General features: G+C 42.0%; 1 protein-coding gene across 1 annotated transcript in view; it reads right to left on the bottom strand.

Annotated features, from left to right (window-relative positions):
• The window catches only part of LOC149455080 (mitochondrial import inner membrane translocase subunit TIM44-like), a 151,469-nt gene that overhangs the window by 31,052 nt on the left and 95,126 nt on the right, over positions 1-25,291 (bottom strand). Inside the window, exon 4 of the mRNA XM_089686669.1 lies at positions 20,806-20,886. Coding sequence (XP_089542795.1) covers positions 20,806-20,886 — 81 coding nt within the window. The remainder of the gene's footprint in view (positions 1-20,805; positions 20,887-25,291) is intronic.

Genomic DNA, 25,291 nt, shown 5'->3' with positions numbered 1-25,291 from the left:
TCTGACGCTGTATGGTAAATGCGTTCCCGGATCGCTGCTTCTGGTCTAGTTTTCTCTCTTCTTTTACTCTTTTTTCCGCTTTCTTTTTTGTTTGATTACATGAGGCGATAGATATTTGCCATTGGCTGGAAATTTTTGTTGGGGTTATATCACTGTTTCTGTATTTTATGGGCGCGCCTCTTGCATTGTTGAAGTTACAATACGGAGTTCTTTATTTTTTCTGTACCATTGATAGCACCTGCGTGGGGGTGTCTTTTGCTCTAATCCTTCTTGTTAAATGGTTTACAAAAGTTAATAAAAACCATTGAAATACAAAAATAATGAACAGAATTTTCTTAAATTGGAACAGGAGATAATGAATGTAAAGAGGCATAAATATTTAAGAGATCTTCAGGGTTATGAACAGGGAACAGTGTATGTCCGTAACAAGCCTGAGAGACTACAGGGCTGCAGGAATTAAAAGGCATTTTAACTTCAGCGCACCTGATCAATCAAATACCCAGTCTGAGTGGTCAGACACTACAGATGTTGAAGCATCTTTTATAATCGAGGGATTCTGTCACCTCAGTCTTCACTAGGGATGCCTTTGATGATCTTACCAAAACTCCAAAAAACAGAGGGGCTCATGTGACCTCCAAAAAGAAAAAATTAAACCAAAGAAAGGATGAAGGAGTAATAATAAGATCAAGCAGGAACAAGTACCCCCGGCAAGCAAGAACCAAAAAGGACTGAGTGAGGTGACTTTTGATAGTAATCTTGCCAATAATGTAAATTTGTCTGGTTTCAATTTTACATCTTCTGAAATCTCTCTACTCTAGAGGCTTGTCTTTTTTCTCCAGTTTTCCATTTTGATCATTTTGACACACTGTTAGATGTAAACAGGAATATCTTGCTACCATTTTCATAGTGATGAGGCACTGGCTACACTCTCCTCAGGTTGATAATAGTATGAAAGGTATAAATAATACATTTAGTTTTCAGGACCTGGTAGCCAGGTCAGCTTTGAAAAACTGCAGTGGGAATCCACTGGTGGCTTGTTTTAGCTCTGAGTTAGATATTTTATATAAGGGGAACAAATATTTTTAACCCATAAAGGCCAGATGATTTTGCATTGGAGGCCTTGGAATTCCATCTATTGAATTAAAGTTCATATACGGGAAAACTTACAAAGTTTCTAGTCATGTTGGTAAATTTTTTGTTAACTATTTTATTTTTGATCAAACTTTTTACCTTCAGTGCATTGGTGCCTCTATGTGTGCCAAGTTTTCTCCATCCTTGGCCAATTTATACATTCGATGGTGGGAGGAAAGTTTTTTGTTCTCCCACTTGAACCCATATATTGACAGGACCGTGTGCTATGGGAAGTACATTGATGAACTCGTGCTGGTGTGGGACAAAATGGATGGTACGCTTTTATCCTTGGTTTCTTACATCAATGATAATAACTTACCTTACAGTTCAGCTTTGACAATGGTTCTACCAGTATTGATTTTTTGGATATAACCCTACTACGTGACCCCATCACAGACATTGTGAACACCTGTACTTTTCGTAAAGTTGAAGTCACAAAACTGCTCTAACTGCTAATGATAAAAGGTATTAAGCAGTTTACATTTACTAACATAATTGTACTTCCATGTTCTATGTACTGTGGGAGACCAGATATATTGAATGCAGGGTCCTGGGTTTAGCAACACTTAATAATAAACAAATTGTAAGGCCGCTTACTCATTATTTGCCTCAACCAGACCATGGTGCACATCAGTGTTAGTGGGTGTGCTGCCAAAATTGATAAAAATGGCTACACAGTTTTTTGTTTTTTTTATTCAAATAAAGAAAAAAAGTAGGAGAACAAAAAGGGGGGGGGGGGCAGTTGTAAAGAAATGGGTAAAAACGGGAGGGAGAAAGAGATGGGAGATGTCAGGTAATATAAATATGTGGAGGTATCAGTAAGAATATCCTGTCAAACAAACCAAAAATACCTAAATTCCAGATAGGCTCATACAAAGAGGGGGGAAGAGAAGGGGGTCATAGGCACACCTCACCTTCCTAATTAAGATTTGTATTCTGCCGTCGCTATACATTCTAGCCAACAGGCCAATTTAGTGGTGAAATTAGAAACCCTGTCATGTGTAATGTATATCAACTCCTCCATTTCTGCCATCATATTAATCCTATGCAACCACTCCTTTGTCCTGGGAACATCTCTGGAACACCAGTGGCAGGGGACACATTGCCTTGCTGCATTAACCATAACCATTGTCAAAGATTTAGAATCTGAATCAAGACAGTATCTCAAACATATAAACCTATCCCAAGAAAGCATATAAGTCTTACTTTCACCATTGAAAGTGTAATAAAATGATAATACCTCAAACAAGTGCTAAATTAAATAAACTATGCATAAAAGGTATAAATCAATTGAATGAAGTACATATAATATAAACGCAGTGTCCAAAAATCATTTATACTAATTTTTTGGACACTGCGTTTATATTATATGTACTTGATTCAATTGATTTATACCTTGGTATTTTGGACACTGCGTTAATGTTTATTTTTGGACACCGCATTTATATTAATTTTTTGACACTGCGTTTACATTGTCAAAGATTTGTTATACCTCAGTTTACAAATTTAATTCGTTCTGCAGGACTTTTCATATAGCGAAAAATTTGTAAACCGAAACTCCATTTCCCATAGGAATTCATTGAAAACCAATGAATCAGTTCCGGAGGTCAGAGAAAAGTAAACGCTACAAAAATACAGCAGGAGTTATTTTAACAAGTCTTGCAGTATTTTAGTAGTGACAACCATATGTTAATGTTTCAGCTGTCAGAGGGGTTCACCACTGACAGCTGAATGTAAAAGAATTGCCGGCAATTAAAAAAAATAATTTTATAAACCCGACGTGGGGTCCCCCCTCCCATCCATACCAAGCCCTTTGGGTCTGTTATGGATTTTGAGGGGAACTCCCATGCCAAAATTAAAAAAAAACTCCCATAATCGATACCAGACCCTCCTGATCCATACCAGGCCACATGCCCTCAATATGGGGGGGGTGCTTTGGGGCAGGGGGGGCTTCCCCCCCAAAGTACCTTGTCCCCATATTGATGGTGACAAGGGCCTCTTCCTCACAACCCTGGCCCCAGGGTTTATCGGAATCTGGAATGCCCCCCGTCCGGAAGCACCCCCCCATGTTGAGGGCCGTGTGGCCTCACTCGCTCGCCCCCCCCCCCCCATTCCTGACCTGCCAGGCTGCATGCTCAGATAAGGGTCTGATATAGATTTTGGGGGGGTGGGGACCCCATGCCATTTTTTATTTTGGCGTGGGTGTTCCCCTCAAAATCCATACCAAACCCGAAGGGACCTCACAAAATTTTTTTTATTTATTATGGTGCCAGTTTTTAAATGTACTTACTGCTTTTTTTAATTTCTTCACTATAGCTTAGAAATTCAGCTGTCACTTTGCCCCCAGCTAAAAGAAAGGTTTCTTTTAGTTTATTTCCCTGAGTTAATTGGTATTTCATAAGGTGTCATTAAGTCGTTCAGGGCTTCTCTAGTCACGAGAGTTGCTCTTCGAAAAAAGTGCATTACCAGAACTTCGTTAGGTGGCCATCCCTTCAATAAGAAGGTGGAAGTCATGCCTGGAGGGAAAGAAGGAGTCAGGCGTAAGTAGGTCAAAGGCCCAATTTATGCTGTATCTTTAGGGCTGAGAAAAAGATAAAAAAAAATAAAAAAAGGTGCAGGGGTAGAACTATAAAAGGGATGTAATTTGGCTTCTGAAGGGACCTCTTGTGGTTTAAGCCATGGTAATTAGCGTACTGGTAGGGATATCTGAGCATGTTCAACACTGACCCAGTCTTTGAAGGGCTGATGTACATTGCAGTCTACAATGTGAGCAAGCAATGAGGCCTTATGATAACCAGATAAATCTGGAAGGCTTATACCCCCCCTTGTGTTTAGGTAGGGTCAAATGGGAGAATTTTATCCAAGGAAGCTTACGTCTCCAAAGGAATTGGGAACAAGCTTTCCTGAAGGTTGAAAAGAGAGATTGGGAAATTGTAATGGGTATAGTTTGCATTATGTACAAAATGCAAGGCAGAAGTGACATTTTGACCAGTACCATTCTCCCAAACCAAGAGACGTTGATGGAGTCCCGCATATCTCTACATACAGTGAGGAACAGAAGTATTTGAACACCCTGCGATTTTGCAAGTTCTCCCATTTAGAAATCATGGAGGGGTCTGAAATTCTCATTGTATGTGCATTCCGACTCTGAGAGACAGAATTTAAAAAAAAAAAAAAAAAAATTCAGGAAATCACATTGTATGATTTTTAACTAATTTATTTATCTTGCACTGCTGTACATAAGTATTTGAACACCTGAGAAAATCAGTGTTAATATTTGGTACAGAAGACTTTGTTTGCAATTACAGAGGTTAAACGTTTCCTGTAGTTCTTGACCAGGTTTGCACACACTGCAACAGGGATTTTGGCCCACTCCTCCACACAGATCTCCTCTGTCAGGTTTCGGGGCTGTCGCTGAGCAACACGGAGTTTCAGCTCCCTCCAAAAGATGTTCTATTGGATTTAGGTCTGGAGACTGGCTAGGCCACTCCAGAACCTTGATATGCTTCTTATGGGGCCACTCCTTGGTTATCCTGGCTGTGTGCTTCGGGTCGTTGTCATGTTGGAAGACCCAGCCACGACCCATCTTCAATGCTCTGACTGAGGGAAGGAGGTTGTTGCTCAAAATCTCACATAAAATGGCCCCATTCATCCTCTCCTTAATACAGTGCGCAGTCGTCCTTTCCCCTTCGCAGAAAAGCACCCCCAAAGCATGAGGTTACCACCCCCATGCTTCACAGTAGGGATGGTGTTCTTGCGATGCAACTCATCCTTTTTCCTCCAAACACGACGAGTGAAGTTTAGACCAAAAAGTTCTACTTTGGTCTCATCTGATCACATGACTTTCTCCCATGCCTCCTCTGGATCATCCAGATGGTCATTGGCAAACTTCAGACGGGCCTGGACATGTGATGACTTGAGCAGGGGAACCTTCCGTGCAATGCATGATTTGAAACCATGACGGCATAGTGTTCTACCGACAGTGACCTTTGAAACTGTGGTACCATCGCTCTTCATGTCATTGACCAGCTCCTCCCTTGTAGTTCTGGGCTGATTCCTCACCTTTCTTATCAGTGATACCCCACGAGGTGAGATCTTGCATGGAGCCCCAGTCCCAGGGAGACTGACAGTCGTCTTTAGCCTCTTCCATTTTCTAACAATTGCTCCAACAGTTGAACGATTTTCACCAAGCAGCTTGGCAATTGCCCCGGAGCCCTTTCCAGCCTTGTGGAGGTCCACAATTTTGTCTCTGATGTCTTTTGACAGCTCTTTGGTCTTGACCATGGTAGTAGTTGGCGTCTGACTGACTGTGGGGTGGACAGGTGTCTTTAAAGAGCTCGGACAGGTGCTACTAAGTAGATTGAGTGAAGTAGAGGTGGACTTTTTAAAAAAGGCACAGGAACAGGTCTTTGAGAGCCAGAATTCTTGCTGTTTCTTAGGTGTTCAAATACTTACAGTGGGGATCCAAAGTTTTGGCACCCCAGCTAAACATTTGTATTAAATGTGCATAAAGAAGCCAAGGAAAGATGGAAAAATCTCCAAAAGGCATCAAATTACAGATTAGACATTCTTATAATATGTCAACAAAAGTTAGATTTTATTTCCATCATTTACACTTTCAAAATAACAGAAACAAAAAAATGGTGTCTGCAAAAGTTTGGGCACCCTGCAGAATTTATAGCATGCACTGCCCCATTTGCCAAGCTGAGACCTGCCAGTGTCATGGATTGTTCTCAATCATCGTCTGGGCAGACCAGGTGATGTCAATCTCAAAGGTTTTAAATGCCCAGACTCATCTGACCTTGCCCCAACAATCAGCACCATGGGTTCTTCTAAGCAGTTGTCTAGAAAACTGAAACTGAAAATAGTTGACGCTCACAAAGCTGGAAAAGGCTATAAGAAGATAGCAAAGCGTTTTCAGATGTCAATATCCTCTGTTCGGAATGTAATTAAGAAATGGCAGTCATCAGGAACAGTGGAAGTTAAAGCAAGATCTGGAAGACCAAGAAAAATATCAGACAGAACAGCTCGTAGGATTGTGAGAAAAACAATTGAAAACCCACGTTTGACTGCACGATCCCTCCAGAAAGATCTGGCAGACACTGGAGTTGTGGTACACTATTCCACTATAAAGAGATACTTGTACAAATATGGTCTTCATGGAAGAGTCATCAGAAGAAAACCTCTTCTACGTCCTCACCACAAAAATCATCATTTGAACTTTGCAAATGAACATATAGACAAGCCTGATGCATTTTGGAAACAAGTTCTGTGGACCGATGAGGTTAAAATTGAACTTTTTGGCCGGAATGAGCAAAAGTACATTTGGAGAAGGGGCACAGAATTTAATGAAAAGAACCTCTGTCCAACTGTTAAGCATGGGGTTGGATCAATCATGCTTTGGGGTTGTGTTGCAGCCAGTGGCACAGGGAACATCTCACGAGTAGAAGGAAAAATGGATTCAATAAAATTTCAGCAAATTTTGGATGGTAACTTGATGCCATCTGTGAAAAAGCTGAGGTTAAAGAGAGGATGGCTTCTACAAATGGATAATGATCCTAAACACACCTCGAAATCCACGGGGGATTACATCAAGAGGTGTAAACTGAAGGTTTTGCCATGGCCTTCACAATCTCCTGACCTCAACATAATTGAAAATCTATGGATAGACCTTAAAAGAGCAGTGCGTGACAGACAGCCCAGAAATCTCAAAGAACTGGAAGACGTTTGTAAGGAAGAATGGGCAAAGATACCTCAAACAAAAATTGAAAGACTCTTGGCTGGCTACAAAAAGCGTTTACAAGCTGTGATACTTGCCAAAGGGGGCAGTACAAGATATTAACTCTGCAGGGTACCCAAACTTATGCAGACGCCATTTTTTTGTTTTCTGTTATTTTGAAAGTGTAAATGATGGAAATAAAATCTAACTTTTGTTGACATTATAAGAATGTCTAATCTGTAATTTGATGCCTTTTGGAGATTTTTCCATCTTTCCTTGGCTTCTTTATGCACATTAATACAAATTTTTAGCTGGGGTGCCCAAACTTTTGATCCCCCACCGTATGAATTTTTTTTTTTTTAAATTCTGTCTCTCAGAGTGGGAATGCACCTACAATGTGAATTTCAGACCCCTCCATGATTTCTAAGTGGGAGAACTTGCAAAATCGCAGGGTGTTCAAATACTTCTGTTCCTCACTGTATCTCCTCCAGAATCATCTGATGGTTTTTGCAATAAAGATCCGAGCGTGCATAGGGTATTTGAATACCCAGGTAAGTTGAGGTATCTAGAAGCTTTATATTTGGTGTAATTTATCTTGAGGATAGATAAAATTTTAAAGTGTTCCAACTCATGGAGAAGATTAGGCATAGAGATGTGAGGGTCCGTAAGGAACAACAACATGTCATCCACGAATCCTGCTGCTTTATATGTGGTACCATGAGCCTTTTGTTTAAAAATGGTTCAAGGGTAAGTACAAAAAGAATAGGTGATAAGGGACACCCCTGCCACGTGCTAGTTCTCAAAGGAAAGGTGTGACAGGATCCTGTGGATCCCCACCCACGCAAAGGGGTTAAAGTGTGAATATGTTGTTACACATCTTGGGCATCAAAACAATTGCTTTGAGGGTTGCAGTTAGGTAGGCCCAGGACACCCTGTCAAACACCTTTTTGGAATCCAATGAGAGAAAGGAGTCCAGTTGTTTTTGTGTGCTTAGCTAGTGGTGGAGATTTAAGGCCTTTATCGTATTATCACGAGCCTCTTGACCAGGGATAAATCCCTCCCAGGCCAGGGTAATCAAAGAGGGTAAAAAAAAGGTAGTAGCCTATTTGCTAGAGTTTTGGAATAGAGCTTCACATTTAAGAGGGATATGGGTCTATAGTTAAAGACTTGGGTATTGTCCTTTTCCTGTATCACAGTGATGTAAGCGTCTAGAATATGTGGGGACATTGGGCTAAACAATGCTAGGCCTCGAAATGCAGTTAAAAATCTAGGTTTTAATACCACAAGGAAAGTTCTATAATATGTCAGGCTATCCGGTCCTGGGCTCTTGCCAGTTCCAAGGCCTCCGAACGTTGAATACAAGGAGGACCATATTGCGCCAAAAGGTCAACAATTCTATCTCCATGCAAGGTGGAAGGGGACTTAGGACAGATTCCTGAAGATTGTAAAGAGAGTGATAATATGTCTCCAATTGCTTAGCAATTGCTTCAGTGGAGCAATGACTATTGCCCTGGGCATCTTTAATGCAATGTACCATTGTCCTGCATTTCTTAGCTTGCACAGCCCTGGCCAGTAAACACCCGCATTTATTTCCTTGTTCATAAAATACTTTAGAACGTAGGATATACTGTCTTTTGGCCCTTTTATTCAGCTCTTCACGCAACTGGAGTCTGGCTTCTGTTAAATCGTGTAGGCAGCCTACCGCCTGATATTTTTTGTGTGCGAATTCTTGTTTGAAAAGGAAATTGACTCATTTTTGGTGTTGCTTCTTCGCAACCGCAGAAAGAGACAAGAATTCTCCCCGAATGGTGCACTTATGCGCCTCCCATTGGGTTAAAAGGGTTACGTCAGGAGTATAATTTATGGAACAATATTCTTGTAGTTTAGTTGTAAGATGAGCAACTGTGTCCCTAAGCAAAGAGGAGATAAGCCCCCACAGTTTGTTTTTCCACTCTTGTTATGGAAAGGATAAAGTGATGGTAATAGGGTGGTGATCTGACAGAACTAAAGATTTGATGGTAGCTGACTCTAGGAAGAGCAAATGAGTTTGGGGATGTGCCCATATTTAAAATGGGTCTCCTGAACAAATACCACTTGGGCTTTCAACCTACGGAATTCCACAATAATTGAATGTTTCTCAGGGAAGTTAAAGCCCATGGAATTCACAGAGACATTTCAACAATAGTTGAGAGGCTACAGGCTTTAGGTTATACATGGCAGAAAAGATATTACAGGCAGCTAAGGCTTAGGTACTTTTTTACCAGAAGGTGACTGACAGGATAAGGAAAAAGGAAGGAGGAGAAGGAGGGAGGATAAGGAGGATGTAAGGGTCTGATGTGAATGCATAATATGTATGTAAAGTGCTGTGTAAATTGGCAGCACTATTTAAGTATCTGAATAAAAATGCATGTTTATATGTGTTTTTTACAATCTGGTACATTTTAAAAAGTTTCACATAATGCAGACAAAAGAGCGGACATTACAAATAAAAATTGTGCATGGGTGGGGGGGGGGTTTGCTTGCTGTTCTACCCTCCTCTTCTAGCCTGCAGGAATGTATGCTCAGATAAGGATATGCTAGTAATTTTGGGGGGAAGCCCACACTTTTTCTTGGGTAAGGGGTTCTCCTAATCCATGACAGTTCTATCTCTGTTATATGACAAATGTTTTTGAATGTCTAATTCATTTTTTCTTATATCTACTTATAATTATTTATCTTAATTCTTGAATCATGGTACTACTATATATTCCAATTAAAGTTATTGGCAGCATGGTGGCTTAGTGGTAATCCCTCCTGCATAGCAACACTAGGGTCATTGGTTTAATGGCACCACGTGTCTGGAGTTGCATGTTCTCTCCGTTCCTGGGTGGGTTTCCTCCCATACTCCAAAGACATTCTGGTAGGTTAATTGGCACTAGTATGAATGTAAGCTCCTTGAGGGTAGGGATGAGCTCATAGGAGGAGTAGAATTGCTTTTTGACTTAAGCAAAACCTGCAAAAAGACATCCTGCAAGTATGCACATGGTCTAAAAAAACCATGCCATGTGCATCCATCCTCTCTGCTTTGCAAAGGCTCTGGCAAACATAGCTAGCTGCGGTGCCTCCTCCTCCTGTCGTGATGCAGAAGTGGTCGGTGGTGCGAATACTCGCAACTGACACCTGTCAGGAATGGACTCGCCAATGGTGGTGGGACTCACCTGCCTTGTGGGCTGCAGTACCAGGGCTGGCCAGCGGGTGCTCTCAGCAGCCAGAAGCTCACTCCTGCAATCAAGCCATCACCTGAGGCTGATTTCAGGAGGTGTATTTAAGGAATGGCCAGGCCTGCAGTCAGGGCCTTGGTGTATTGTTCCCATGAGCCCCTGTACCTGCATCCAGTCTGCTTCCTGCCTGATCCTGACTGCTTGAACTCTGCCTGCACCGACCTCGGCTACTCCTGACCAATCTTCTGCCTACTCCTTGTACCTTGTCTGCCTGTTAGCTACCGACCGAGCCTGCCGGACTACGTTGAGCTCCATATTTATATATATATATATATATATATATATATATATATATATCAGTTAAGGTTTGGGTTTGTTGCACCTTGTTGTACGTATTTGTGTTAGTTTTGGGTTTGGTGCACTGCGTTTATGTTTGTGTTGCCCTAAATAAATTATATTGTTTTACACGCTATACCTGAAGTCTGTGTTTCCCTGTGTCGGTCCACACACTTCTGGTCATACCCAGAGCCCTGACAACACCTCTGTTTGGGGTTTTTGAGTTTGGTAAGGGTCTCCTGCCTCCAGCCGCTATGTTTACTTTTAGCCAAGGAACTTTTGTTCTTAGGTCTCTGGAGCATTCAAATGTCCTGCCACAATTCCGGTCTGGGAGCTGGTCCTCAGACCATTTGTGTGTGATAACTAATTTTTATGCACAATCATGGCTTACCCATATGCAAATAGATTTTCCTTTATGTACAATATATTAATTATGAAAACTATTTGACTTTAGTTCCTCAGGATTGCAACTAGTGAATTTAAAATAAAAAAAAACAAAGGCCCAGGTTGACATGTTAATACTCTACCTATACACCAGCTGATTTCAATTTTCCCTGATATTCAGCTTTGGAGCCGTTAAAGGGTTTTTTTTTTTTGGAGGAGGGGTATTTAATACCTTGCATGTGTGCAGAATAAAATGTTTATTTTGAGGATTTATATGGATGTTAATACATTCCACTTGAGGGAAAAAAAAGGTTTATTGATTCATTACATAAATAGTTCATACATTTATTTTGACAGCAGCAATACAATTAGGTACATTCATTTACTTGGTAAAAAGAAACCATATTTATGGTGCTACAACAGGGTTAGAAGGGCACTGCTCATAGGAGCTTACAGTCTAAAAGGACTCACAACTTAACTTTCACAGTGTACAGCTAGGAATAAAATAAAGCGAATATTAACCAGGCAACACATTTTACAAGGTACAACAAATCTCACCACCCTACCCAACCACCCCATCAGTTTGTTGTTAGGTGCAAGATTCTCAAAAACTCAGTGCTAAAATAAAAAAAAAAACAAGTTGTAAGTCCTTGGGCATGTGCAGGATACAGAGCAGGAAATCTCACATTCGTGACGGCTGCTTCACCCAAATTGCTGACAAGCATATTCGTCATCCAAAAACACATGTCTAGTATTTCCCATCTGTTCTAATGGCTCTAGTTCACCCCAGTGCAGTGTGTTCTTGTGTAGCCCACCAAACACTGGGACATAGCCAGACATCTCCTAAAAGCACTGACATGCATTATTGTCTGCAAATTCAGTGGGATGTTAGGAGACAGCATCATAACAACCAGACTCATCCCCAATGACAGCAGAATGAAAACAGCATAGCCAACATGTACCAAAGAGCATGGGTCCTTCAAAATGTCATGGATCTGAAGGGGAACCCCATGGCCAAAAAGTTAAAAAAAAATAAATAAAAGTGCGGCTTCCCCCCAAAATCACTAACATGCCCTTATCGGAGCATACAGTCCTGCAGGCCAGGAAAGAGGGATGGAAGAGATAGCCCACACATTTTTTATTTGTAATGTCAGCTCCTTTGTTTCCATGTGAAACCCATCTAAAAATGTACCAGATTGCAAGAAATACATATAAAAACGGATTATAATTAGTCAGGTACTTATGTAGCACCATCAATTTACACAGCACTTTACATTGTCAGCTCCTTGAAGGCAGGGCCTGATGTGAATGTACAATATGTATGTAAAGTCTCTAACTAACATTCATATACTAGGGACAATTTAGACAGGAGCCAAAACAAATACCATCATGTCTTTGAAGCATGGGAGGAAACCCACATAGGTAGAACATGCAAAACGTCATGCAGGTAGTGCCATGGCTGGGATATGAACCAGCAACCCTAGTGTCATATGCTGCCTAGCAAGGCAGCAGTACTAACCACTAAGCCACTGTAGATAGCAGCTCTGTGGTGTGGTCATTCCTAAGTGCTTAGACATGCTCAGTGTAACAATACACCCTGTTCCAAATTATTATGCAAATTCTATTTAAGTGTCACAAAGATGAAATATTTTGTTTTTCAGTTTAACTCATGGATGGCATTGTGTCTCAGGGCTCTTTTGAACACTGAAAACAATCTAGGACACCTGTGATAATTAGATTGGCAGGTGAGCCCAATTTAAGGAAAAACTACTAAAGGAGGGTGTTCCACATTATTAAGCCGAGCACCAATTTCAAGCAATATGGGGAAGAAAAAGGATCTCTCTGCTGCCGAAGAGTGAAATAGTTAAATGCCTTGGACGAGGTATGAAAACATTAGATATTTCAGGAAAACGTAAGCGTGATCATTGCACTATTAAGAGATTTGTGGCTTATTCAGATCACAGATGGGTTCATGCAGATAAAGGCACATTGAGGAAGATTTCTGCCAGATCCATGCATCGGATCAAGAGAGCAGCTGCTAAAATACCATTACATAGCAGCAAACAGATATTTGAAGCTGCTGGTGCCTCTGGAGTCCCACGGACATCAAGGTGTAGAGTATTCCAGAGTCTTGCAACTGTGCATAAACCTTCTATTCGGCCACCACTAACCAATGCTCACAAGCAGAAACGCTGCTGCATTGGGCAGAAAAATACATGTAGACTAATTTTCAAACAGTCCTGTTCACTGATGAGTGCCGTGCAACCCTGGATGGTCCAGATGGATGGAGTAGTGGATGGTTGGTGGACGGCCACCCTGTTTCAACAAGGCTGCGACGTCAGCAAGGCGATGGTGGAGACATGTTTTGGGCCAGAATCATGGGAACAGAGCTGGTTGGCCCCTTTAGGGTCCCCGAAGGTATAAAGATGACCTCTGCAAAGTATGTTGAGTTTATGACTGACCACTTTCTTCCCTGGTACAGAAGGAAGAACTATGCTTTCCGCAATAAAATCATCTTCATGCATGACAATGCACCATCTCATGCTGCAAAGAATACCTCTGCATCAATGGCTGCTTGGGGATAAAAAGGAGAGAAAGTCATGGTGTGGCCTCAATCCTCCCCTGACCTCAATCTTATTGAGAACCTTGTTGAGCATCCTCAAGCAAAAGATCTAGGAGGGTGGGAGGCAGTTTACATCCAAACAGCAGCTCTGGGAGGCTATTCTGACATCTTGCAAACAAATTCAAGCAGAAACTGTCCAAAAACTCACAAGTTCAATGGATGCAAGACTTGTGAAGCTGCTATCAAATAAGGGGTCCTATGTTAAAATGTAACGGGACCTGTTAAAATGTTTAAAAAGTTAAAATGTTGTTAAAAGTTTGATTGAAATAGCTTTTGATTTCAGTAAATATGCTGCAAACACAACAAATGACAATTTTCAGTTCTTTACAACCTATAAAGTGTTTTGAAACTTACTGTGCGTAATAATTTGGAACAGTGCATTGTAAGTTTTTTATGTTTAAAAAAAAATACTGTTATCATTAGGAGGTTTGTTCAGTAAAATTTGAATTGTACGCTTAAAAGTTGATAACATGAGAATAATGCTGTTATTTACATCAATTATTTAGGTAAATGAGAAAAATAGAATTTGCATAATAATTTGTATATATTCCAAATGCAATGGAAATACAAATGTGGCGCTGAATAAGCATAATTCACAAGGCTGCTTATTGTCATTCATGAGTGAAAACATATGGCAAGATTTGCAATGATGGTGGAATCCGCCTACATAAACCTACTTATTTTATTTGTACATTTACATATAGGTGGTGGACTTCCATGCGGTTCTATGTTTATTGATTTCTGAATTTATATTTTTCTTTATTGGTGTGTCACTGTGGAACAGTGGTGTCACGCTCTGAATTTTTTTTTCCATCATTTTTATGTGTATTTCTGATGTTTGGACACATCACATTTTTTGGAATACTAATATGATCCTTTGCATTGGTATACATACAGCCAACACACAATGAATTTAGTAACACAGGGGAACATTTGTTTTCCTTTTAGTTTTGCTGCAGCACTGGTTTTGTTTGTGGTTTGTGAAGAGAGCTGTGGGTGTTTGGATTTAGATTTTTGTTAGATTGTGAGCACCAAGTGCATTTTTTCTACCATTTAGTTAATATATTTCAAAGGTCTAAGTACCTGGACATGATCAACGCACGCGGCAGAACATACATAAGTACTGCAAAGAATATATGCTTTAAAAAAAAAAAAAAATATTGTATAAGAAGCAAAAAAAAAAAAGATAGATAGATAGATAGATAGGATAGATAATATCTGTTAGTCTGTTTAATAATCACGCTGTAACAGAAACAGATTCCCTCTTTTCCAGAAACAGGTTCTCTCTTTTCAACGACATTTCCAGGCTTGCCAACAAATGCATTTACTAGAACACTTAAAAAAAAAACAAAAAAAAAAAAACACACAGATAGAAGGCAGTTTTTAGTTTTTCTGGTCTGGGCATGCTCAGTCATGTCACTACTGAGATGTCTGAACTAGGTGAAGTCAACTACAGATCACAGGCTGCATAAGAGGGTCTGGGACACCAACCAACAAAGTAGAGCAGGAGATAGGGGAGGTGTGTCCACTAGGAGACTGCAGTAACCCAGATGCTGACCAATCTGCAAAGAGTCCTCTTTGCAAATAGGGTGGGAGGAAGCATCCAAGTACCTTATAAGGGCTCTAAGTGGAAGTGGAGTTTAAGTATAAAATCAGCAGTGTGATGTCATCCACCTAAGATTGAGCACTGAGTGGATACATTTTAGCTAGAAGCTTGAAACATTCACACTAACCTGAATACATTTCAAGCATAGTATGTATTTGTGCTAGGAGAGTTTGGAAGGTTTGTGCTAGGAAGAGAGACTTGGGGTATGAAGGGTGGGTTAAATAGGAAGATTTGTGCTAGAAAGAAAGGCTGGGGGTAACTTGGAGGTAGAAGAGGATTTTTACTATTAGAGGAATTTGTGTCAGGAGGGAGGGTTTGATAGGTTTAAAAGGATTTGTGTTGGGAGGAAAGATTTGAGTGGAGATTTATGCTAGAAGGATGAATTAGGAAGGGGTCTTTTGGTGGTGTGGGGGTGAGAGGATTTGTGCATGGAAGGGGACAATTTGGAGATGGAAAGAGATTTGTGCTAGAATGGTGGACTGGGTGGAATTTGGAGGAAACAAGGCTTTGTACCATATGGGTGTTTTGAGGAGGGAGGGATTTGTGCTGGGAGGGGAAGAGGATTTATCCTGGGACGTGGGAGGTCCCATGATAAATGAAGGGGGGTTTTCTTCTAAAAAGGTAAAGTGGGAGTGAGTATTGCTTGCTGGGTGAATTTTGCACTCTCCCGATCCTTACCACTGTGTATCACACACTCCAGTCCCTTGCATTCGGTGCAGTACATATTAGCGACCCCTGTTCTCTGTATATAACGTACACCATAACTCAGAACTGATTGCAGCGCAGGGTATTTCATATTCCTGACCATGACCCTTAACTCTGCATTACACAACCTGGATCTCTTGCACTATGCACATTTTACACCCCTGAATCCTGCATTTTGTGTTATGTATCCCTAAACCTGGCAGAGAGCGCAGCACTCTGCTTTATGTACTTCAGACCCTTGCCCTCTCACTCATGACCTGAGATGGGAAGGAGGAAAAGCTGCAGTTATTCCCAGTGGGTGCAGCAATGAGACCGAGGTGTGAATTAGAAGTAATAGAAAAATGCAGCCACCAAAAGAGGCAGGAAAGCCTACATAACTCTCTGTCTCATCATAAAATGAAGGTGTGGGTTGCAACCAAACATAAAACAAAAAACAGCCGTAAGGACAGAATGTATTGAGGCGGTACTAGATAAATCCAAGCAGAGTAGGGTTTAGTGTTTACAATTAGATACAAAACTTTATTTTAAACCTTGGTCAAGGAAGGGAAACCATGCAAGGTAAACAGACATATAAAACACACCAGTCATTAAAATAAGCAGTCCGGACTGCAATGTCAGCAGGCAGTCAATAGCATTAACTACTTGACAACCAGGCTACAGCGTGGTTGTCCGTTTCTGGGAGGGCGTCATATGGCTTCCTCCCAGAACACGCCCTCCCGCACACCCCCATTGGCACGCACCCGCCAATCTCCGTGATCGCTGTGTCCTACGGACACAGTTGGACACGTGATGTGGTAAAAGGCCAATCACAGCGGCCTTTTACCATGTGATCAGCTGTGTCCAATGACACAGCACATCACCTGGTAAATGCAGCTGCCAGTTGTCGGCCACACTTTCTTTACGCTGTCACAGCGTGAGGAAAGTACTGCCGATAATCGGCAATTGTCAGAAAACGGATTGGCACTGATGATCAGTGCCCTGATGATCAGTTCCCAGCAGTGCCACCCACCTGTGCCCAGCAGTGTGTTACCCACAAATGCCAAGCAGTACCACCTACCTGTGCCCATTGCCACACATCTGTGCCCATCAGTGCCAAGCAGTGCCCACCCCCCATTAGTGCCGCCCAGCAGTGCCGCCTATCCGTGCCCATCATTGCTGCATATCAGTGCCGCCTATCTGTGCCACCTCATCAGTGCTGCCTATCCGTGCAGTCTCCATCAATGCACATTGTCGCAAACGTTCGCAACACACAGTGAAGGACGCAGACTCCATTTTGTTAAGAGTATCCATTTTCTCCCCTCACTCCCTCCCCCTCCCTCTCTGAGAGGAGACATTTGGCCAGCGTGTGTGTGTGCTGGTTGTGGGTCACTGGCAGGCCAAGGCATCTCTGAGCTAGGTGCCTAGCTGTCCCGGAAAGCTGTACCATTTCACACCTCGGAAGAGATAAGGCAAGCTTTCTCCTGACTTGAGAGAGATTCCACCCTAATAAAACCTAACTCAGCGTAGGTGACAGAATCAGATAACCTCTGTTAAAAACTTGTTTTCCCCTATGTCTCATAACTTGGAATATGAGACTTACATAAAAACCGGACATAACGTCAGATGGACGATGAGCAGGCGAACAGTTTGATGGGTCACTCGCCTTGTCTCGGACGCACAGGAAAGCAGAAAAATAGATCTCGTGAACCGTTTAGCATACACTTTCATAATTCATATCTAATCAATCCTCAGACTTGTCTGCATAATAATCTAACCGCGGGTGGGATGTCACTTGTGCATAGGAAAAGTTATAGGCCAAATATGAGTTATGGGAGATTTTTGCTCTAGTTGAGGCATCCACCAATCTCTCCACGCCTTAAGCGGAGATTGGTCCTTGACTGCAGAGCCACCCCCTGCTGGGGACTACAAAACCGTCTGTCAGGCCTAAGATAAGTTGAAGACGTCTCCCATTTTAACATCAATATCACCTGGGGAGACCCATGCCCCTTCTGCTCAGAAACTTGATCTGCTTACATCCAAGACTTAATGGCAGGTACTTTAACCATTTAACCTCTCTCTCTTTGCTGTGCTGTTATGCTCTGTATATATATATATATATATATATATATATATATATATATCTATATCTATATCTATATCTATCTATCTTAGTTACATCTTTTTCTGTAAATATTTTTATTGCACCCGTTTGACCTTTTAGTAATAAATCTTTCTTTCTTAAAGTGTTGAACTGTTTCTATAGCTCTGTATTACAATTTATGAATCCCTGCCTCTAAAGAGAACGCTACTGTTTGTTTAACCCTCTGTATAACAGGACTGTGTTATGACCGTGTTGTGCAGTCGATTATTTCAATCAATATAGTGTTATAGCGGATATTGCCGAGTTTCCTCTTTCTCTGTACAAAAAGGAGGTGGTGGCAGTGTCAAGGGTTAATTGCGTAATTAACCTGACCCAGTAACAATCGCCCAGGCTGCCGGTACATAGATTGTTTTCCGTTAGCTGGAAAATCGTTGTGCAGGGTGCAGCTGGGTGTGGCATTGTTACGCACGTCACATCACAGTTTTAGATCGGCTAGTCCTTCGGTCACGAGTTTGGGTGAGAAGGTCTGGGGTCTGACGCCGCAATCGTGACACACATCAGGGAAGGAGACAAATTACCTGTTTGAAGAAAAGTTTTTCTTTGTTTCTATTATAAAATTTAGCAATTTTTTTGGCTTTTGATTAAATGCCACCAAAAGAAAGCTCTATTTGTATGAACACAAATGATAAAAATTTAGTTTGGGTACAGTGTTTCAGGACCACGCAATTGTCAAAGTGCGACGGCGCTGAAAGCTGAAAATTGGCATGGGCAGGAAGGGGGTATAAGTGCCCAGTAGGCAAGTGGTTATTTAAAGCAGCCTGGGAACACACGGGTACTCAAATGAATGCCACTGAATTAGAACATAATCCTTACTGGAGGTCAAATAGTTAACCAGTTGTCGACCGCAAATAGCCGAATGACGGCTCCACTGCGGCCAGCCAGTTCTGGGAGGGCGTCATATGACGTCCTCCCAGAACGTGCTCCTGTGCGTGCCCCCGGGGGCGCGCACCCGGTGATCTCTGTGATCGTTGTGTCCTACGGACACACCTGATCACGTGATGTGGCAAAAGGCCAATCACAGCGGCCTTTTACCACGTGATCAGCCGTGTTCAATGACACGCTGATCACAGGGAAATGCAATTGCCGGTTCTCGGCTGCACTTTCTTCACGCTGTCAGATCGTGAGGAAAGTACTGCCGAGAACCGGCAGTTGTCAGAGCAGGTATCGGCACCGATCATCAGGATACTGATGATCGGTGCCCAGCAGTGCCACCCACCAGTTCCGCCCACTTGTGCCCAGCAGTGCACCCACCTGTGCCCAGCAGTGCCACACAGAAGTGCCACCTACCTGTGCCCACCAGTGCCACCCACCAGTTCCGCCCACTTGTGCCCAGCAGTGCAATCACCTGTGCCCAGCAGTGCCCACCAGAAGTGCCACCCACCTGTGCCCACCAGTGCCACCCACCTGTGCAGCCCACCAGTGCTGCCAGTCAGTGCCACCAGTCAGTGCACAGCGGTTGTGCCAGTCAGTGCCTAACCGTGCCACCAGTCAATACCCAGCAGTGATGCAAGTCAGTGCCACCTATCAGTACCCATCAGTTCCACCTCAGTGCTGCCTATCAGTGCCCTTCAGTGCTGCCTATCAGTGCCGCCTATCAGTGCCCATTAGTGCTGCCTAATCAACGCACATCAGTGAAGGAGAAAAATTACCTGTTTGCAAAAAATTTTTAGAGAAAAAAAAAAAACATTTTTTTGTTTCCATTATAAAATTTTGCAATTTTTTTGTTTATAGCACAAATAGTAAAACACCCAGTGATGAGTAAATACCACCAAAAGAAAGCTCTATTTGTGAGAAAAAAATTATTAAAATTTCATATGGGTACAATCTTGCATAACCGCGCAATTGTCAAAGTGCGACAGTGCTGAAAGCTGAAAATTGGCCTGGTAAAGAAGGGGGTATAAGTGCCCAGTAGGCAAGTGGTTAAAGCATAAACATGCTGTTGGTATGATTGACACAAAATGGACAATAAAGCTATCACTGCCCCTAATGCTACAGAACAAAAATGTCCTTTCCCATATATGTTTAAATAATGAGTGAATGGATGTTACGAAGATTCCAACACTTCCAGTCATAGAGACCATACCTCAGGTCTTAGTAGAATAAAGCACAGCATATACTGATGGCAGTCTTAGTTACAGATTCAGTTCAGCAAGTATAGTTGTAAACATGAAGCAGGTAATCATACCATTAAGATTATATGGCGTCCTGAAAATGTCCACATCGTGTCATACCGTGAAGATGGAAGAGATTACAGGTGATCCGGCTGTACGCAGTTAGTTTAAGTCCTGTTTATTAGGTTGGGGAGAGAATGTAACAGGTCCAGCAAGGATGGAAGATAAAGGTATGTAGTCGCATAGAAAGATCACAAGTGGATCACTCACCAAGAGTAAATCTGCCACTTAAAGTATTTTCAATAAAATGACTGATCTCTAAGCAAACTTCCCCTGAGTGCTGTCTGCATTGGGCTGCCGATTCACCCATATGGATATGGTCCGATAACCACTAGAAGTATGCCTTCTAGATGGAACAGCTAGTAAAGTATTCCAGTGTTTAAGGCATTACACACGTGATTCCAAATTGGCCTTACTTGCTCAGTTGCATGTTAAGACACCTGCGGACATCGCAACCAGGTGCGATGATGTCACTACGCTGATGCGTTTCATCTGCCAATCACCACAGATTTCGTCAGAACTGCAAGTACAGAGGATGTGGGGACAACTCAGCCCTAGGACCCCCCCCCCCTCAGATACCCACGCCCCAAGAACCCATTAGCTTTTTCTCTTTCTTCGGGTTTGTTAACACTTTGTTAGCCTTCTAACGAATGATCTGCAGTGGACAGCTTTCAGAGGGCGTTTCACAAGTGGCGAGGAGGAGTAATGTAATTTATATGTATTGTTAAATATTATGTCTATTTAAGCTGCAATGCAAATTGACAGCAGCACACAAACTCTGCTACATTACCTCTTTGACGGTATCTGAAAGCTCTCCAAACTTCTTTCGAAACACTTCTGATGTCTTCACGGTTTCTGATTCTATTGTTTTCTGTAAAGAAAAAAAATAAAAAATAAAAAAAAAAAAGAAGTAGCAGCACAAACTGCAACAAAATAAATGGCAAGCACATCTAAAGGCAAATGTTTAGAACTGCATTAGTTTTTCCTGACAACAGCCTAGAGCCTGCCCCCTGCAGCACACAGCAGGTAACTCACAGCCTCAGCTCTGTGTATGTTTCTATAAGCCTGTAATTCTGTGTAGGGGGCTTGTGTCCCTTCCTCCAATCAGCTGTCAAGCTATCAGGGAACTCTGCCCTATGCTCTACAGCCTGTGAAGCTAGATCCTTGTCCCCTGCTACTAGAGAGAGAAAAAAAATCCTTTGATCTGTGTTTTTAGAACAATCTACAGAACAGAGGTATGCAGATAAACAGGAGGATTTGTTTCATCAGGTGATAACCTGAGATTAGTCATTTCACTAGCATATTTATTGGTTTACAACCACTTCAACAGCTCTCTGGACTCATCCAATCACATAGTGTGAGATAAGGCTTCTTCTTTGCATTACCTGGGTAAGAAAAAAAAAAATTATATATGAACTCAATCAGGAAAACATGGGGCAATTCAACAATTGAGAATTTCTAAAAACAGCTCCTGGTCCAAAACTAGGAAAATATAAATGAAAGCCAAAGTAAAGGTGCAAGGAAAAAGCAGCTGCCCAAGAAACCTGTCCAAAAGGAGACTCCAGCCTTTTTAGCCCAAGAGGAGGCCAAAACATGTGTAGCACGGTCCTTGACAGATCATTATCCAAATAGCCTTCTTAATCTAAAAGCAATAAAGAATTTCAAAGGCTTGTTGAGACAGAACACAGTAAAAGGAAAAATTCAGTTCCTTCTACAGCTTATAAAGGCTGAAACTTTTAACAGCGGGCAGTTCCAAATAACATAGGGAACAATGGTTTATTACAATATAGGTAAAATATTTAAAAATAGATTTTGTGGGGGGCTTCTTTAGTGATGTACTATGTTAGTTATTTTTTGGGTTCTGGCCCTGTGAGGCCGCTGGCTATGTGTTTTATTGTCAAGCTGTATGTTTGTTTACATACGCAAAACTGAATAAAAAGAATTTTATACAAAAAATATCTATATATATATATATATATATATATATATATATATATATATATCTCTATCTATCTATCTATCTATCTATATATATATATATATATAAATAAAACTGAGAAAGGAAGGGGAGCAGGAGGGAGGAAGAGAGAGGAAACCGATTACTCATGTTTGGCGCAAAGGCCCAGTATTGTAGCCTCAAGGTTTACTGCTGGGTAAACTGAACTGTAACCAATGCCACTTCCCAGTAATACATATGAAAGAAAGAGCATTTACCCGACCCTAGACAAAGGTTAGGGTACTCTTAAGCAAGACTAGGTGTACCCCAAGCCCATGTGAAAAAAAAAATTACACTATCCAATTAGGCCGGAGTTTAGCCAAAGACATACAGGAATTTTGGGAGGAAGGTCAACCCTTCACACCTGGATTACTGGTAGAGATTTCCATGTTGTAAGGTAAACTGACAAAGTAGGGTGTGCAAAGCATCAGATCTTTATCGAGAAAGGTCATGTTGTACGGCAACTCAAGGTATCCAAATTGCATGACCTGACAAGGGGGTATTTGCAACCAGCAAAAGAGATGAAGGATCTAACAATATTAACAGAGATCTATTCCAATTTATTCTGAAACCTGAGAATCTGCAAGGCAACTAGTAATGTAGTGGTGACAGCCATGGAGGTAAAACATGGTATCATCAGCAAATAGAGTTTCTTTTCCAACAGACCAACCCCAATTCCACACATTGCCTCTATGGCTTGAAACACAATAGCAAAGAAATGTTTTGTGCTAGAGCAAAAAGGACTAGGTAGAGAGGGATTCCCTGTCCAGCATCAATTGCAGTGATAAGGTCCCAATAGTGCACACACAAGCAGTGCAGTAATTGTATCCAAAACATTACATTGAGGCCGAAGCGGACTCTAAATATTACAGCTCAGAGGTACTTCCATTCAACCAAACTGAATATCTTTTTGGCATCAAGGGAGGCCACCACCCAGCAGCTTTTTCCAGCCCAACCATCAGAGCAATGGTAAAATAGCCACCGTAGGTAATATCTGGTCTTAAAGAATTCAATCATAAGACCAAAGGTCTTCACAGACTAAAAGGGAGGTGATGGTATGTTGTACTTCCTGCACAGTAACCTGGGCCTCTAATTCTCTACAGTAAAGCGAGAGTTTTCTAAAAGGAGGAAAATAAGACATTTATAGAAACAGAGTCAGTCAAGACAGTGACCCCATAGTTTATTATTCTAAATAGGAGAACTATAGCAGGTTGCTTTTCAGCTAACCTGGCCAGTATTCAACCCCTTGTGTCTGCTGTAATTGTTACAAAAGCTTTCCTGTCCACTGCTATACAGTGGAGCAAGATCTCACAATAAACATGCTCCGCCTACACGGTCGTGTCACGAATGAGTGCCTACAAGTTCTGGCAGCCTTAGTGGCTGTCGGCTTGTAGTTTTCAATGAACTACTGTAAAGCGCCGTGGTAGTTCATTCAAACTCCCTGTGAGAACACCTGCATTGCATCAGCAATCTACTGATCACTGGTGCAATGCTTTACAAAGTCCATTGGACAAAAATAATAAATGCACATTTTTTTACCTGCAATTATTAGCGGGATGATTAGCGGTTTTTCACAGATGATCTTTATGAATTGATTGTGGATCAAAGCAATGTATATGCACGACAATTTATCGCCGCCAACCCAAATTCACACCTTGCCAGACCAGTCACATGAAAACCCATTAAGGTTTCCAAATTTAAAGTTTTTTTGGGAGGTGTGCGCATGCGCGGCCGCCGGGATCGAATGTCCCGGCACTAGCTCCGCACATCTCCGGCACTGACAGCAGCCCATAAAAGGGCATAGTGCCACTTCACCCCCGGGGGCCCCCCCCTGCCTTTCTCCGGATCTCGGGCACCTGATATAATGCCCGGAAAGACGGCGATGAAGAGCCGTGGAGGTTCCCAGCTGCGGCTCCCTGCGGATACAAGGGGATCCAAGATGGCGGCCGGATCGGCGCCCGCGGCTCCTGATGCCTCCTCTTCCTCTATTGCAGGAGCACCTCTCCCTCGGAGGGAGAAGATGGGCTCCTCGTCTCATGTTGGTCCAGGGAGGACTGCAGCAGCATCATTGGCTGGGGTGAGTGACTCTCTGCGGCCCCTCCAGTCACCCTCCAGCCCTGTGCCACTAGAGTCCCAGGCTTCGGCCTGTTCATTGAGCCATGACTCCCCTGCATCTTCGCCCTTGAGCAGCGAAATAGCTGCCATTTTTTCAAGCCAGCATAGTGGTCCTGAGCCCGCGGATGATAGCCCGGCTTCCTTGCCAAAGATTCCTCCTGACCCGCCTCTATACTCTGGTGATGCAACTTTGATAGCTCGGTTCGCGGATTTGCTGCAACGCGAATTAGACAGAGCTACCTCAAAACTGGCGGCTGATCTTAAGCAGGATTTTCAGGCCTTGGGCCACCGTCTATACAGTATTGAGGCTAAAGTTGATGCGACAGTCCAAAAGTATCTCCCAAAATTCTAACATGATCACTGACTTGCAAGATCGCCTGGAGGAGGCGTATTCTAAAATTGATGACCTGGAGAATCGGGCCAGGCGATACAATTTTCGCGTTCGAGGTCTTCCTGAGTCGGTAAAGGAGCTTACTAGCTGTGCACACACCCTCATGCGGTCCACTATGCCTGCTATTGATGACCTTCACCTTGAGATTGATCGCATTCACCAAGCACTGATCCCCCCCCCCCGGCAAGGGGGGCCTCCTAGAGATATCATCGTCAAACCTCATTTTTTCCAGGTTAAGGAAGCGGTCATGCGGTATGGCAGGGAGAATCCAGATATAGAGCTTGCAGGGCACAAGGTACAAATCTGTGGTGGTTTATGTAAGGATATATTCTACTTATAAAGAGCGTGTCCCTTTCCCTTAGATGAAATATTACAGTGCCTCCAGCCGTTAAAATACGGCAAATATTAAGTAAACCAATAATTTGGACACCTTGATAATTTGATCACCACTTATTATTATACCTTGAATTCTTTTAGCCAGTATGATTTCGTACCATACACACAAAATTTGCCTTATAATAGATAAATATAAAAATTTATTTATGTACAAAAAATTATATATATATTAACACAAAACGCAAAAGACTGGTGATAAATGAATATTGATACACACAATCAAAGATATACCCTACCAATGTAATACACAATAATAAGGTATCAAACTAATGAAATCAATATAACAATTTCTAGATGATCTGATTATTAATTTAATTTATTAATAATTAATAATTTCGAGTATCTCAAAGGTTATATTCTCGCAAACCGTGGCCATAG

The sequence above is a fragment of the Staurois parvus genome, unplaced genomic scaffold, assembly GCF_062004578.1.
Source record: "Staurois parvus isolate SC_StPar_1 unplaced genomic scaffold, SC_StPar_1.0 ptg000405l, whole genome shotgun sequence".
In the NCBI taxonomy this organism is placed as follows: Eukaryota; Metazoa; Chordata; class Amphibia; order Anura; family Ranidae; genus Staurois; species Staurois parvus.
The sequence above is the reverse complement of the archived record's forward strand: the minus strand, read 5'-3'. Positions and strand labels throughout refer to the sequence as shown.